This window comes from Bos taurus, chromosome 2, assembly GCF_002263795.3.
Source record: "Bos taurus isolate L1 Dominette 01449 registration number 42190680 breed Hereford chromosome 2, ARS-UCD2.0, whole genome shotgun sequence".
NCBI lineage: Eukaryota > Metazoa > Chordata > Mammalia > Artiodactyla > Bovidae > Bos > Bos taurus.
The window spans coordinates 41,674,086-41,691,105 of NC_037329.1; the positions used below are offsets into that span (position 1 = coordinate 41,674,086).

Sequence of the window (17,020 nt, forward strand, 5' to 3'; positions counted from 1 at the left end):
TGTGCAGGGACATTTTATCATATTTTAGTCAGGGCAAGAGGAAAACAAGAGAAGTTAAAATGGAAAATGTGATTGTTAAGTCAAATCTCAGTTGACTTGTGAGGTCACTATCATATCAATTTAATTCAGTGTTTAGCTAGCTCTTAGGAGTCCCAACTTCCTTAGAAGTTTGCTGTAAGCAGTCGATTCACTCACCAGAAAAAAATGCCCCAACATTAAAATTTTACTTATAATTTATAATTAAATAAATTTAAAGTTTGGTAGAACCAATACTGTAAAGCAATTGTCCTTCAATTAAAAATAAATAAATTTAAAAAATAAATGGAAAACTTAGCACAAATTTCATGGATTTTTCTTCCTTTTAGTATATTCTTCTTATGTATTTTGAACACAAAGGGTCTTAAAGATGGGAAAAAAATTTAGATATTCCCAGAAACTTCCAGATAAGAGGGTGTCTCTAAAAAGTAAACCTGAAGTGCTCTTGGTAAAATTCTTAGAATTTTAGCAGTTTAAAGTCAAAAGATTAGAAATGTTGGCTAAGAAAATCATACATGATTTTACTAGCCTTTAGAAACTGTACTCCTTGTCATTATAAAGCAGTGCTTGTTTGTGTGTTTGTGTGTTGTGTGTGGGGCGGTGGGCGGGGGGAGTCAACCTGTAGTCAACCTGATCAAACTGATTAATATTTTCTATTAGAGCCTTTTAAGAAGTGATGAGAGTCAAAGACGTGACATCCTCTACTCTGGAGGTCACTTCTTCCATTTCCCCTACAAACCCCTACCCCAAATTTCTCTTAGCTGCTGAGTACATTTACAGTAGATAAAATACATATGTAGAGCAACTTTATAGGTGTTTCAAATTGTATCAAATGGTGTCACAGATTTTTCTACTTTTTCTTATCTTCTACTTATGTATTTTGAACACAAAGTGTTTTAAGATGGAAAAATAACATGTGAAGGTAGCTTAATTATGATTGTGTTCCTTGAGACATAATTTATGGCATTTCAATTAAAAGTTTAATTGGTATATATTGAGTTCATTCTCCCAGTGATTAAAACTTTAGATATTCTGGCACAGCAATGAAATTCTGATATTAATGCATTATTTTTTAATATAAAATAAATTGATTTTAGTAACTTAACCAAAATCCTAAATGCCTAAGAATCAAATATTAAGGCTAATATTCTACCCTTCACCTTCAATTCTGTGTAGCCTAGGTGACAAGTCACAGTGTCTGAAGAGAAGAAGAACTATACAGTTTATGAAATAGAGTGGTTAAAGATTGAGTTTCCCACATCAGTTCTGGGACCAAGCTGATTATTACACTTAGCCTGCCTTAGAAATGATTGCAACCCAACAGAGTATCTTTTCAAATGTTTCAGCTATTGCCTTTTAACTTCATTTTGCTCCCCTCAATGCCTAGCTGGTTTCTTCTGATTTCATGTAGTTTAAATTGAATTTTCATATTCTCCTTCTCTTTTTTGTTTAAATGTGATGTTGTAATAAGACCTTATGAGATGTCAATATCTAATTTTTTTTCCTGGTACAAAATTTAGAACTGATTTTTGTACAGTGAATTTTCATTGCTCAGAAATAATTCAGTGTATGTACTTGATGTTGACAGAAATTCAGCATGTTTTCGTGAAGGTCCAGTAGAAACAGAGTTTATAAAATTTCATAATGAATTTACCTTATAAGGCATTTACATTGTCTCTCTTGCCACATTATGACAAGAAAAGTAACCCCACCCCCAAACTAATTCTGTGACATCATGGCAATTTTTTTTAAAGCAAACACAATTTGTTTTTCACATTGTTCTGATGTTTAATAACAGTTTGCTGTTATTTATTCTTTTTATGTGCTTTTTAATCAGATACAAATTTTAGTAGGGAAGTAAGCAAACATTCCTAAAAATGAATTATAAACAACTGTTTTAGAATACTAAAAGGATTTTAAAACTTTCAATTCAACAAAGTTAATATTTTTCCCTAATTGAAATAATGGAAAAACATAAGTGTAGACACTTTGATGGCTTAGGGGAGATGGTCTTCAGGCCCCCAGAGTCATGTTCCTTAGCAGCCATTGTTGAGATCTGGTTCCACTACAGTCCTGCATGGTAGGCACCATTTTGTCTTCTTCAGAAGGTTCATCTAGACATTGATTACTGTTAACATGTCTCAAGGTGAGTCTCTGTAAAAGATAACCAATAATCAGTGCAACATGTTTTATGTTAAACTGCACTAGCTCATCAGATTAAATCTACTCTCTAAAATATCTTTTATGATCTTTTGGTATAAGCATTGTGCTGATGTTTGTAAAAGGAGCTGTGCACAGGTGGCTCTGAGTTAATTATTATACAACTTTCATTGTTACGATTTCATCATTGTCTAATACACCTTTATTTGCAGATGGTTAAAGAAATTGGCTGATATTTATCCTGCACTGCCAAGAATTCAGACTCGTTTGCAAAGAACCTATTTGTGAGTTCAGAGTCCAGTTGAAGAGTGCAAATATTAACAGTCTTTTACAGAATCTTAGTTTTCTTAGGCATGTGTTATTTAGTAACCATTTGGCAAACATGCAAAGAGATGTCACTGCTGGGACTCAAAACTTCAAGAAATGTTCCCATTTCAAAATACTGTATAAGCCATAGAGTGTCTGATTGTGAGACATTCATTATAGGTGAGTAATTATCATGGCAACAAAGATCTGTCTTACTTGATAGTGTGATCATCATATTTAGTTTGCCTTTTTAGGGATCTTAAATACCAACATCAAATAAAAATGTGATGGACATATATTTTAAAATATTATATCTATATATTTTCATAATAATATCTATTAATAAGCATCTTCTCAGTATCCAAATGCTAAAATGTAATTCCAATAATTTCATCATGTTAACCAGTCATTACATCTCTTTTGAGTTCATATTTACATTTTTACATCATAGTTTTGAACTTTTAAGATAAACATTTTAAGTACACAAGGCTTTACATACATAATAATTTATGCACTAATTATATACAATATCATATACTGTTCTGCTCAGTTGGTCTAGAACCATACTATATGAAAAATTCCCCAGCCAGAAGAGGTATGTTGAATGTGGAAGGTGATTTGCAAATGTATCTTGAAAAAAACATGCCAAATACTTTTGTTGCAAATTACCGAAATTAAAGGCAGACAAACACTTTTTTTTGGGGGGGTGGACTCTTGATGGGCTTCCCAGTGGTGCTAGTGGTAAACTGGTAAAGTGTCAATGCAGGAGACATGAGAGCTGTGGGTTCAATCCCTGGGTCAGGAAGATCCCCTTTCTTTTCGTGAAGAGGGCATGGCAGCCCACTCCAGTATTCTTGCACCGAGAATCCCATGGACAGAGGAGCCTGGTAGGCTATAGTCCATAGGGTCACATAGTCAGACATGACTGAAGCAACTTAGTACGGGCTCTTGATATTATATTGAAAGTTGGAAGATAAAAAATGCAGGGGGCATGTGCACACACACACACACACACACACACACAAAAGTGGGAGAGAAACACTGCCCAGACATTTACTGTTTGTTTTGGATTAGGACTACAAACACCCTGGACTGCACTGTCCTGAGAAGATAGAATGGAAAATAAGCTTGTGGTAAAGGATGCTATAGACAACAAGCAGGAAATTAAAAGAGCAAGGCTATTAGATGTGAAGAAGATTTGAAAACTTTGGCCTTTGTTGTTGCTCTTTTCAATACATGAAGGCCATTTATACTGAAAAACAGACAAAAGAAGAAATGGCCAAAGATAGGCAAGAAGATAGCTGATTTATGCTTATAATGCCAGAAATTATGTTGTTGGTTTATGAACCAATAGCCAGATTGAAAAAAGATACAAAACAAAAGCATTGTTTTTAGAAAATTCCAGTTAAAAATCAACAAAATACTTTTCATTTTTGTTACATACCTGAGGTCCTTTGTGTATGTATGTCCTTTTCCAAAAAAGCCACTTACCCTTGTATGCTTCTATTAGATCTTTTAAAAAACATGTATATGACTTTAAGGATTAGATTGAATATGTATTGTCAACTACACATATAATGATAATTTTTAAAACAGTATTCTTTAAAAAAAATTTTTGAAGGAATTCGTTAGTAGTCAAAAGCCACTGCTGTTAAGATAACAACCAACCAAGGAAAGTATTCTCCTTTTCGGTGTAGTGGGGTAGAAAGATCAGTCATTTTAGGGGTAGATAGCCATAAATGTGAATTTCTGCTCCCCAAGTTACTAGCTATGAAGATTTGGGCAAGCTACTAAATCATTCTGAAGACTTAGATTCCTTCAGATGCTTAGTTATACTTACTATATATATATATATGTAATTATACTTACTATATATATATATATAAATGCTGTTTTCCCTACTGCTTAAAAAATCTGACCTTTAGTCAACTATCTGTGATCTCCTGCCAACCCGATAAGGGTAAAATTGTTAACTATAATATGTTTAAAGGCATAGTTATGGTAAACATGACCTTTGATTGATTTACTGCATCTTCATCTGATAAACTGCATTATAATACCTGACAGGAAGCCAAGCAGTGGGCTTTTCTAAGTGCAAAGTGTACTTTTGCATATTCCCTCGCGTTTTGGGCAGCTGTTAGAGAGATTGTCTCTTTTGAGGCATAGGCTATTCCACCAGGGTAGTTTTCCACAGCTGCTTGATGTCACTCCCATGCCCTTGCTCAGGACTATCACCTGTGGAGAAGCTTGCTCTCATAGGAGTATATAAACTGCTATAGAACAGTCTTATGGACTCTGTGGGAGAGGGAGAGGGTGGGAAGATTTGGGAGAGTGACATTGAAACATGTAGAATATCATGTAAGAAACGAGTCGCCAGTCCAGGTTCGATGCACGATACTGGATGCTTGGGGCTGGTGCACTGGGACGACCCAGAGGGATGGTGTGGGGAGGGAGGAGGGAGGAGGGTTCAGGATGGGGAACACATGTATGCCTGTGGCGGATTCATTTTGATATTTGGCAAAACTAATACAATTATGTAAAGTTTAAAAAAAAAAAAAAAACTGCTATGGAACTTTTGCAGAGTCTGAGAACCAATGTGTGGTTTCTGCCCTTGCATTCTGTAAGTTGACTTGTGAGACTAAATAGTTAAATCTGAGAAGACCACTTGATGGGCATTATTGCACTTTCCATTGTTCCTTTGAAAACAAATGAAGATAATCAATGCAAATTGCCTTGTATAAAAGTTCTCTTTGTGCAAAAAGTCCAGACTTCTCCAGCTTTCCAATATATGTTTGGAATGCCCTTGTCTCAAGTGTAAGCCTAATCTAAACAACACCCCTTCTTTCTTCTCCTTTCCTCTCCATGCTTCATTTCCAATCTTGTCACAAATATTCCAAGCTCAATTGTGTCTTCTACTATCAACCTTTTATTATTAATCTGAACCAGACCAGTTCCCTGACTTCCTATATGTTCTCATAGGGAAGAATTGGACATTATGATAGGTTTTTTTTTTTACAGTACAGTAATCCCCTTAAAATCAAGAACCAGGACAGGTACATATTTGTACTCTTTACAAGAATGCCATACCAGTTTTTTGACTTAAACTGAATAATGGTTTATATTATTGCCTACTGTGAAGATATTCACAATCACACAAGTCAGAAATGGAAGTACAGTTCTTAAAAGCTTTTATTATTATATCACTTAAGTAACCACAGAAAGTGCTTAGAAATAATTTACTTCATAAAGGTTTTGAAAATTAGTCTTCAACAATGCATTTAAGTTTCCAGTTAAAATAGTAAACTTTAGAAAGGATATGTTATATTTTCACACAATGTATCTGAATACAGATTAACAAAATTTAATAATTGCAGCCTTCTAAAAACAATGTTTGGCTATGTTTTTTTATTGTTTTTTTTTCCCCCAGCTGTAATACAAAATCTCTTGTCATATAGACATGGGTATAGTTAGCCTAAAAAGAGCTTATATGCTACAATGTAATTCCATCACTTATGCTTATATATATTTGAAATATGGAAAAAACTGGAAAATACCTATTGATAATAAGCAAATACCACTTAATATATGCAGCCACCAAAGTAATGAGCACCTAAAGATGAAGAATAGCTCCATGGAGAAATACCACATAAAAATTTTTAAAACACATTTTAAAGAAGTAAGTTTAGATTCAATACAGAGCATAACACAAACACTAAAATTTTATAAAGTCTGCAATACAAACCTCCAAAATTATTTGAGAAAGTAATCAGTAGAATTCTTAAAAATATTTCTAAAAATTTCCATTCTTGTATAGTTTCTTAGAAGCCATTTTTGCAAAGGGCTATCATTACATATTTCCACAGCAGGCTGTTGGGAGCCATCAGCTACTTTGCTTACTGAGAGACAGGACTGGGTGATTATGTGAAGAAGAGTGTGGGTCTGTTTGACAAAGAAAATAATGAATAATGACAAAAATCAAGTACAAAGGCAGTAATAAATCAGTCATTCTCAGCAATATATAATTTCTACTGGGTAAACACGGAAAGCACACATCACACTAATTGCATTCATGGAACTTTGAGCTACATCCCTTCAGTAGGAGTAACTGAAGATAAGACTGAGAATATGGAGAAAAGCCTGAGATCAAATGGTGAAACATTTGAGAAAAAAGTTTATTTTGGATAGAAAATATTATATGCTTAGCGTTCATCCCAGCAATAAAATGCTCTTAGCATTAAGTGAATTATTTTTCTCTAGGTACTTCAGACAAAACGTTAACCAGAGGAAATTTGAAATCTGAAATAATCCCTTTGAGATAAGTTATTTTTCATTAAAAAAAAATACATAAAACATTTAGTGCCTTCATTTGTTTGGAAAAACAAGTATTTTTTTCCTTAGTATTCTGTATAGAAGAGGTACCAATTGTTAATATTTTTTTCTAGTAATTTTAATCACTTTTATGTAATTGAGCTCATCTAGTTAAATAGGCCTGACTTTATATTCTGGGCATCATTTTTAAAATTAAATATTCTAAAAACCTAAAAAATAATTTCTACAAAGGATCTTGCCAAAAATCATTTAACTGTCCACTGGGGATATGCACTTTGGAGTTACTAGGAGGAATGCCGGGACAGACATCTCTGAACATCTCTCTCCACGTGTATCTCAGTTCTTGAAATCCCAAGATCAAAAGATATGAACATTTTAATATGTATTAGCAAAATAAAAATTCTATTAAACATCTATAATAATTATTTTGTAATAATAGCAGCAGCTTTATTGTGCACTATATGTCAGAATACTGTATTTGTATTGGTTTAACTGCATCTGCATCAGTACTGTGTTGCCACTATAAACATTTCTTGACATATGGCCAGGATAAAGAATGATATGGGTAAAAGAACACATATGAAATGACTTTATATAGTTATTTAATGGTTTTTCATATTTATTTAAAATAACTTCTTTTTCATTTTCATTGGTTAATTTTTATTTTGCCTATGCTCTTTATACAGGACTGTGGATATTTTTATATTGGGTGTACATATTTTCTTTTAAATACTCCTTTTAAGCGTACCAGCCCTTGTCATATTTATTACAAATGCCTCTGACAACTTTAGGAAACTGTCATATTAACTCAGTTTTGAAGGCAATATGACATACAGGCTGACAAGCAGCATACTGCCAAATATCATTTTGCATGGCATTATTTAAAATATTCACTAGAACAGGGAAATATGAACCCTAAGAATATTGTTTTTTGTTTATAATATAGTATTACTTATTCTTTACTGAAGCATGGAAAATTATTTCCTAAAATTTACAAAATTTCAGTCATACTATTTTAAGATACATAAGAAAAGTATTAATTCCTGTCTTTAAACATTGTTTTGCTATTTACTACAAGCTGTGTCATGGAGTATTTTCAACTTTACCCCTTTAAAGATTGTAAAGATACAATTAGAGCTGAAAGTCAACTGGACTCAGGCAAGGGAAACAATTTTGGTGACAAAATATGAATCATAAAATTAGGTAATACCTTTGTACCTTTGGATTAAAAAGCACCTAGTAAAAAATTTGATATTTTAATGCACAAATAGAAGTGACTGCATGGGTGATTGAAAACCAGCCATACAGGTGTCAGTTTAAAAGATGCCATACTAAAAGTTTGAAATGAAAATAATTATTGCTATATATAATGATAAAGTAAGAATAAACTTGGACTATTAGAGATATTTAATTTAATAGCAAAAGCAATAGGATTTCCCCTATTGATCAAGTACAGAATAAAGATTATTTAAATACTAATATAGTAAAGTTCTTATTCAGAATATTAAGTATGATCTCCCAATAAGGTGATCTGTGCACTTGTTAGAATAGAATATGAGTATTAAACAAGTCTGTAAGAGTATTTAACAAGCAAGAACTAAATACTAAACTACTGAAATTCCTATTCACTAATTGTTTCTAATAATACGTAAATCACAGCTATGGGTCAGTAGAACTATGGAAATATAATACATGGCTGATACACACAGCTTTCAAAAAGTAAATCAAGCCACTATTTTTATTAGGAATGCTACTCAGGGAATTGGCTGGGTTGGCAACTATAGATGACTTACCTTGAAATTATATTCCCATTTACCTGCTTTCTGATAAAGGTAAATAAAAGAGGAGTGTTAAAAATCTAAATATAAGCTTCTGTAATTTCAGTAATTATAATCCCACATATTTAACCTACTAAAGAAAATTCCTGATATTATGACTCTGAGAAACATTTGATACAGATGGATATCAAATTCATAACAAATATTTTCTCAGTCAATTTGCTCAGTCACATGAGACACGAGACTTATTTTTAGCTTCATATTTTGTTTCCTTTTTTTCTTTGTTGCACAGTGTTTGTGGAACATAAGTGTTCTGTTCTAAAATTAGATTCTCACACTGTATGTAGCAGCCTGGATGTTCAAAAAGAAATGTTACTATGTGCACTTATTGCAGTAAAATGTAAATTTCAAATGGATTGGAACACAGTTGCAACAAAATAGGATAATATAAGAAAACCTGAATAAGAGAATGGATGGATGACAGACCTTTATAACAGTAATCTTTAAAATATTTCAAGGAGATGAAATTTAGTCTTTTTTCTTTTAACTTTGTGGCAGTGGGCTTTTGTTACACCAAAGTGTTCAAGTAATTTATTCAAGAGTTCTGGACCAGGTGGGGATCTTTCAGTTGTGCTGATGATGCTTTGGTTGCCCCCAAAATGAACACATCTGGCCAGGTATAAAGTGGTACTGAATTAATTTCATGGTTGTGCTGTTTAAGAAATATTTAATTAAGAAAGTGGGAAACTCTGTATTTCAAATCAAAGTTGGCCAAAGATATGTATTTATTACCAACATGTGCTTTAGTTTAACTCAAATAAAAGGTGAAACAATTAGATATTATATTATGAGTATGTATGGCTAAAATTTGTAAACAGTCAGACCACATTGACAAAATAGTCTTACGACTTACCATTTATCTAAACAGACCATATTTAACTGCAGTACATCTTTCTCATTATTTTAGGAAATAAGGAATTCTGTGTGAATACAATTTGGTACCAAAATAATTGATAATATTTAACCATTTCTTTCATTTGTAGTACTGTACAGTTAGCTTATCAGATCCAGACATGCTGGGACCTGGGACCCCTTGCTGTAGTGCTTGCACCTGGACAGACATTTCCTTGAGCTACAGATTGCTTCTGCTCCTGCTAAGTCATGTCAGTCATGCCCAACTCTGTGCGACCCCATAGGCGGCAGCCCACCAGGCTCCGCCATCCCTGGGATTCTCCAGGCAAGAACACTGGAGTGGGTTGCTATTTCCTTCTCCAATGCATGCAAAGGAAAAGTGAAAGTGAAGTCGCTCAGTCGTGTCTGACTCAGCGACCCCGTGGACTGAAGCCTACCAGGCTCCTCCGTCCATGGGATTTTCCAGAGCTACAGATTAAGGAACTAAAAATAGAACTGCATACAGGCACAGTTGGGGTAAATAATGAACAAAAAGATACAAAAAGACCAAAAAACAGGGAGCAAAAGCAGGGTACTACCAATGCCCCCTGCATAATACCACCAAAGGGATGGGCAAAACACCTAAGCCACCCCTCTAGCCTGACCCTTGGACACATCCCTATCTTCATCTCATACAAAGATCCTCCCACCAGAGAGCAAGAAAGGAAAACAGTTACTTGTTTTCACTCTCTTCTGTGACCTCCTGGGGGATAGGGGTGAGATTTTTCCTTACATGGGATAAGGGTAAGGGTGTGCTTTTGTTCCAGGCTGTTCAGAGGTGGCCGTTGCGTTTGTGGTCCATAATTTGCCCCAGCTATGAATGCGTGCAGTTGTTTCTAGTCCCTTACAGTTTCTTTGTAATTTGTAGCTGGAGGAGACATTTGTCTAGGTGCAATCATTATTACACCACTGCAGCAAAGGGTCTCGGGTCCCGGCCTGTGTCAAGAACATCAGTCAGGAAGCAGTGGAGTGTAGTGGAAAGATGGCTAAATTTAGTGCCAGAAACTTGTGCTGTACACATTTAGGTAAGGAATTTAAACCACATTAAGCTTTGTTTTATTGATGTGAAAAATACAAATAATAATAATATTATCTTTTACGACTATTGTAAGAATTGCATGAGACAATAGATAAAATTCAGTTCAGTTCGGTTCAGTCACTCAAACGTGTCTGACTCTTTGAGACCCCATGAATCGCAGCACAGGCCTCCCTGTCCATCACCAACTCCTGGAGTTCACTCAAACTCACGTCCATCAAGTCGGTGATGCAATCCAGCCATCTCATCCTCTGTCGTCCCCTTCTCCTCCTGCCCCCAATCCCTCCCAGCATCAGAGTCTTTTCCAGTGAGTCAACTCTTCGCATGAGGTGGCCAAAGTGCTAGAGTTTCAGCTTTAGCATCATTCCTTCAAAGAACACCCAGGGCTGATCTCCTTTAGCATGGACTGGTTGGATCTCCTTGCAGTCCAAGGGACTCTCAAGAGTCTTCTCCAACACCACAAGCATCAATTCTTCGGCGCTCAGCTTTCTTCACAGTCCAACTCTCGCATCCATACATGACCACTGGAAAAACCATAGCCTTGACTAGACGGACCTTTGTTGGCAAAGTAATGTCTCTGCTTTTGAATATGCTATCTAGATTGGTCATAACTTTTCTTCCAAGGAGTAAGCGTCTTTTGATTTCATGGCTGCAGTCACCATCTTCAGTGATTTTGGAGACCAGAAAAATAAAGTCTGACACTGTTTCCACTGTTTCCCCATCTATTTGCCATGAAGTGATGGGACAAGATGCCATGATCTTCATTTTCTGAATGTTGAGCTTTAAGCCAACTTTTTCACTTTCCTCTTTCACCTTCATCAAGAGGCTTTTGAGTTCCTCTTCACTTTCTGCCATAAGGGTGGTGTCATCTGCATATCTGAGGGTATTGATATTTCTCCCGGCAATCTTGATTCCAGCTTGGGCTTCTTCCAGCCCAGCATTTCTCATGATGTACTCTGCATAGAAGTTAAATAAGCAGGGTGACAATATACAGCCTTGACATACTCCTTTTCCTATTTAAAAACAATCTGTTGTTCCATGTCCAGTTCTAACTGTTGCTTCCTGCCCTGCATACAGGTTTCTCAAGAGGCAGGTCCAGTGGTCTGGTATTCCTATCTCTTTCAGAATTTTCCACAGTTTATTGTGATCCACACAGTGAAAGGCTTTGGCATAGTCAATAAAGCAGATGTTTTTCTGGAACTCTCATGCTTTTTTGATGATCCAGCGGATGTTGGCAATTTGATCTCTGGTTCCTTTGCCTTTTCTAAAACCAGCTTGAACATCTGGAATTCATGGTTCACATATTGCTCAAGCCTGGCTTGGAGAATTTTGAGCATTACTTTACTAGCATGTGAGATGAGTTCAATTGTGCAGTAGTTTGAGCATTTTTTGGCATTGCCTTTCTTTGGGATTGGAATGAAAACTGACCTTTTCCAGTCCTATGGCCACTGCTGAGTTTTCCAAATTTGCTGGCATATTGAGTGCAGCATTTTCACAGCATCATCTTTCAGGATTTGAAATAGCTCAATTGTATTTCCATCACCGCCACCAGCTTTGTTTGTAGTGATGCTTTTTAAGGCCCACTTGACTTCACATTCCAGGATGTCTGGCCCTAGGTGAGTGTGAGTGATCACACCATCGTGATTATCTGGGTCATGAAGATCTTTTTTGTACAGTTCTTCTGTGTATTCTTGCCACCTCTTCTTAATATCTTCTGCTTCTGTTAGGTCCATACCATTTCTGTCCTTTATTGAGCCCATCTTTGTATGAAATGTTCCCTTGTTCTAGTCTTTCCCATTCTATTGTTTTCCTCTATTTCTTTGCATTGATAGCTGAGGAAGGCTTTCTTATCTCTCCTTGCTATTCTTTGGACCTCTGGTTTCAAATGGGTATATCTTTCCTTTTTTCCTTTGCTTTTTGCTTTTCTTCTTTTCACAGCTATTTGTAAGGCCTCCTCAGACAGCCATTTTGCTTTTTTTGCATTTCTTTTTCTTGGGGATGATCTTTATTCCTGTCTCCTGTACAATGTCACGAACCTCCGTCAATAGTTCATCAGGCACTCTATCAGATCTAGTCCCTTAAATCTATTTCTCACTTCCACTGTATAATCATAGGGGATTTGATTTATGTCATACCTGAATGGTCTAGTGGTTTTCCTAACTTTCTTCAATTTAAGTCTGAATTTGGCAATAAGGAGTTCATGATCTGAGCCACAGTCAACTCCCAGTCTTGTTTTTGCTGACTGTATAGAGCATCTCCATCTTTTGCTGCAAAGAATATAATCATTCTGATTTTGGTGTTGACCATCTGGTGATGTCCATGTGTAGAGTCTTCTCTTGTGTTGTTGGAAGAGGGTATTTGGTATGACCAGTGCATTCTCTTGGCAGAAGTCTATTAGCCTTTGCCCTGCTTCATTCCATACTCCAAGGCCAAATTTGCCTGTTACTCCAGGTGTTTCTTAACTTCCTACTTTTGCACTCCAGTCCCCTATAATGAAATGGATATCTCTTTGGGGTGTTAGTTCTAGAAGGTCTTGGGGGTCTTCATAGAACCATTCAACTTCAGCTTCTTCAGCATTACTGGTTGAGGCATAGGCTTGGATTACTGTGATATTGAATGGTTTGCCTTGGAAACAAAGAGAGATCATTCTGTCGTTCTTGAGATTGCATCCAAGTACTGCATTTTGGACTCTCTTGTTGACCATGTTGGCTATTCCATTTCTTCTAAGGGATTCCTGCCCACAGTAGTAGATATAATGGTCATCTGATTTAAATTCACCCATTCCAGTCCATTTTGGTTCCCTGATACCTAGAATGTCTATGTTCACTCTTGCCATCTCCTGTTTGACCACTTCCAATTTGCCTTGACTCATGGACCTGCCATTCCAGGTTCCTATGCAATATTGGTCTTTATAGCATCGGACCTTGCTTCTTTCACCAGTCCCATTCACAGCTGGGTGTTGTTTGTGCTTTGGCTCCATCCCTTCATTCTTTCTGGAGTTATTTCTCCACTGATTTCCAGTAGCATATTGGGCACTGACCGACCTGGGGTATTCATCTTTCAGTGTCCTATCTTTCTGCCTTTTCATACTGTTCATGGGGTTCTCTAGGCAAGAATACTGAAGTGGTTTGCCATTCCCTTCTCCAGTGGACCACATTGTTTGTATAATTATTCTATTTTCATGTGTCTCCTCTACATTATGTTTTCTACATTTTTTAATTTGGCAAAAGAATTTGTATTATTTAAAATTTTACAGTTAGAGAAGTTGAACATCATAATTTTGAAAACTAACAGTAAATTAAGCTATGAATATAATTATTAAGATGAGTGAATTACATTTCACAATACTTATGGCATATTATAAGCTTTATCATGTGTCTTTCATATTACAGTGCTCTAAAAATACTACAGTAGAATAACTACTAGGTATTCAAAATAGTAAATTTCTAAGAAAACTATATCTTAGCTGAAGCTACCTAATTTTTTTTAACCTTTCCTTCAAAATCCCTAAATGCCTCAATAATCTTGCTACTGGCTGGTAAATATATAAACAAGTATGCTGCTGCTGCTGCTGCTAAGTCGCTTCAGTCGTGTCTGACTCTGTGCAACCCCATAGACGGCAGCCCACCAGGCCCTGCCGTCCCTGGGATTCTCCAGGCAAGAACACTGGAGTGGGTTGCCATTTCCTCCTCCAATGCATGAAAGTGGAAAGTGAAAGTGAAGTCGCTCAGTCATGTCTGACTCTTAGCGACCCATGGACTGCAGCCCACCAGGCTCCTCCGCCCATGGGATTTTCCAGGCAAGAGTACTGGAGTGGGGTGCCATTGCCTTCTCCGATAAACAAGTATACACAATTGTAAACAATAGTTATTTTAAATATGAAGGAATTTGAATTATGACTTTAGAAGCCTTGTTACTCAAAAATTACAGAAAGTTTAAAGATTTAATGTGGTATTGTGAAATTCTATACTCATTCATCTCACAAAAAAATATATATTCATTTCCCCCTTAATATATGCTAGAAGTTGGTTTTTTAGCACAAACCCCATAAAATCCTAGTTTCCTAGTAAAAACTAAGGAACAACAAAAGCTTTTATTTTAAAACTTGCAGCGTCTCTCCTTTATTTGTACTTTTAATCTGTATTTTTTCTTGTTGAAGAGGTTAGAGGCTCAGGGTCCAGAATTATCCACGTCCATTATTGGAGTACATACCATCAATCCCCACCCAATCTTGAAGGTTGGTGATGGATGGTAACAGTTGAAGAGAAAAACTTGGTGGTCAGACAGAGAAGATGAATAACATATTAGGAAGACAAAAGAATCCAAGTGGAACACACTGGTGAAATATAAGAAGGATTCAAGGTGTCTGTCTTTAATAATGTTCCAGAAGAAAAATATTTGATGTGTAAGGAGCTTGATAATTTTGTATAAATTTTAGAGCCTAATATCAAATCTACATAACTAGTTTCAAATCACATCAGAATTCATTGTTTTCCTGATATTCCACTTAAGAAACTACAACATCTTACAAATTAAATTGTCATTCAAAAAGTGTTTAAAAAGAAGACCTTGTTAAAATATCAACAATACCAACAATCTGTAGTTTGCTTTTTAAAATGTTACTCCTGCAGAGCAGTACAGGCTTGCATAGAACACTGCATTTGTGAAATTCATTCACCTCTCTTGTATTATTTATCTTGTAAGAATAAAATTTACTTATCTTTAAATAAGTCACCAACCATTTAATGATGTGGGAAATGTAGCAGAGGTAACCAGTTAATTTTGCTAAGCAAAGAGAACTGAAGGAAATGCAGCTGTTGCCATTCCAGCTTCCTTATGCAGAGGAAAATATTTCTTTTTTATTAGCTCCATCTGATGGTTGATCTGGTTTTTACACACTGCCTGGCTATAAATTCCCAACAGTAATTTTATTGTTTTCTGTCCCTCTCTTCTATTATGAAAATGTGCTATCTTGTAAATTGCTCCTTAGCTGAGAATGTACATAATTTATTGAATTCTGCAAATATTTACTAATATAAAGAATATTCATGCTAATCTTGTAGCTTTTTTCTTTTTCCTTTAAGTTGAGAAGCATAAATATCACAGATTACATTAGTGTAAAAGCTAACATTTGAAAATATTATTGATATTGTCCTGTATGCACATCTTCGTAGAGGACACGCAAACCTCTTAGAGGGGCATGGCCCATCCATTACCTAATTTATGTTGAGCATGTTTGTGGTGATAACAAATTTTAAGCACATAAAAATGGCTATTTTCCTCATTCATATTTTATACTAATGGCGTAGTTCTGTAAAAACCTGTTTGTGTGATATACCATCCTAATGTTTTCAGCTGTGAACATGAGTGCTTGAAAGTGCAGTTCTTTCAATGCCGAGAAAGTTAGCTTGAAGGATCACTATTTGAAATACATGACTGAGTCTAGCATTAAATAAGAAGTTAAGAAAATACTGTACCTCAGCATCATACTCCCATAACTGATTTCCTCTCATATGGTGGCATTTTAACATGATTACAGGTCCATTGAGTCTAGAAACATCTAAGCACAAGTCATCGGTTCGGATTTCTTTGTCAGCAGTATAAGAAAATACCTGCAAATATAAAAGGCAGCTAATAAAATAATACCTCTTTTAAAAAATGTTGCAGTATAGCAAGATTTATCTGTGGAAGCTTTCATATCATATAAACTTGTGTTTTCAAATGATCTCTGCTATGTGATCTTGAGAAAGCTAGTTCATCTCTCTGTGTTCTTTTCCTCAAATACAAAATAGGTACCATGTCATGTGTTTTTTAAGGTTTTTATGAACTCTCAGTTTAACAAACTGAATTATTGTTATTTTTGTAATTCTGACTTGTTTTATTTTTTCCCTTTTATTTTTGTAAAATTGAATAGTTGATTTACAATGTTGTGTTAGTTTCAGGTGTACAGCACAGTGGTGTGTGTATGTGTATTCTTTCCCATTATAGGTTATGACATATTGAGTATCTCTGTCTTGATTATCTTTTGTATATAGTAGTGTATATGTTAACCCAGACTCCTAATTTATCCCTCTTTCCCACCCCATCTCTTTCGTCTTTGTTAGCAGAAGTTTGTTTTCTATGTCTGTGAGTCTGTTTTTGTTTTGGTCATTTGTATCATGTTTTAGATTCCACGTTATAAGTGATGTATGTTAATTGTTTGTCTGGCTTCCTTTGTGGCTCAGCTGGTAAGAATCTGCCTGCAATGCAGGAGACCTGGATTCGATTCCTGTGTTGGGAAGATCCCCTGGAGGAAGGAAAGGCTACCCACTCCTGTATTCTGGCCTGGAGAATCCCATGGACTGTGTATAGTCCATGGGGTCACAAAGAGTCAGACACGACCGAGCGACTTTCATTTTTGTCTGACTTACTTCACTTAGTATGA

The 17,020-nt window shown here is 35.6% G+C and overlaps 1 protein-coding gene across 6 annotated transcripts in view; it reads right to left on the reverse strand.

Moving 5' to 3' along the window:
- Window positions 1-1,818: 1,818 nt before the first annotated feature.
- Window positions 1,819-17,020, reverse strand: part of GALNT13 (polypeptide N-acetylgalactosaminyltransferase 13) — a 656,510-nt gene continuing 641,308 nt past the window's right edge. For 5 of the 6 annotated variants that reach the window (XM_024975592.2, XM_005202449.4, XM_024975591.2 and 2 more), the window contains 3 exons: window positions 16,074-16,208; window positions 6,245-6,441; window positions 2,105-2,190 (listed from right to left, as the gene is read on the reverse strand). In XM_024975592.2, the coding sequence (XP_024831360.1) occupies window positions 6,253-6,441; window positions 16,074-16,208 (324 nt within the window). In that variant the 3' untranslated portion in view covers window positions 2,105-2,190; window positions 6,245-6,252. 6 annotated transcript variants of the gene reach the window in all.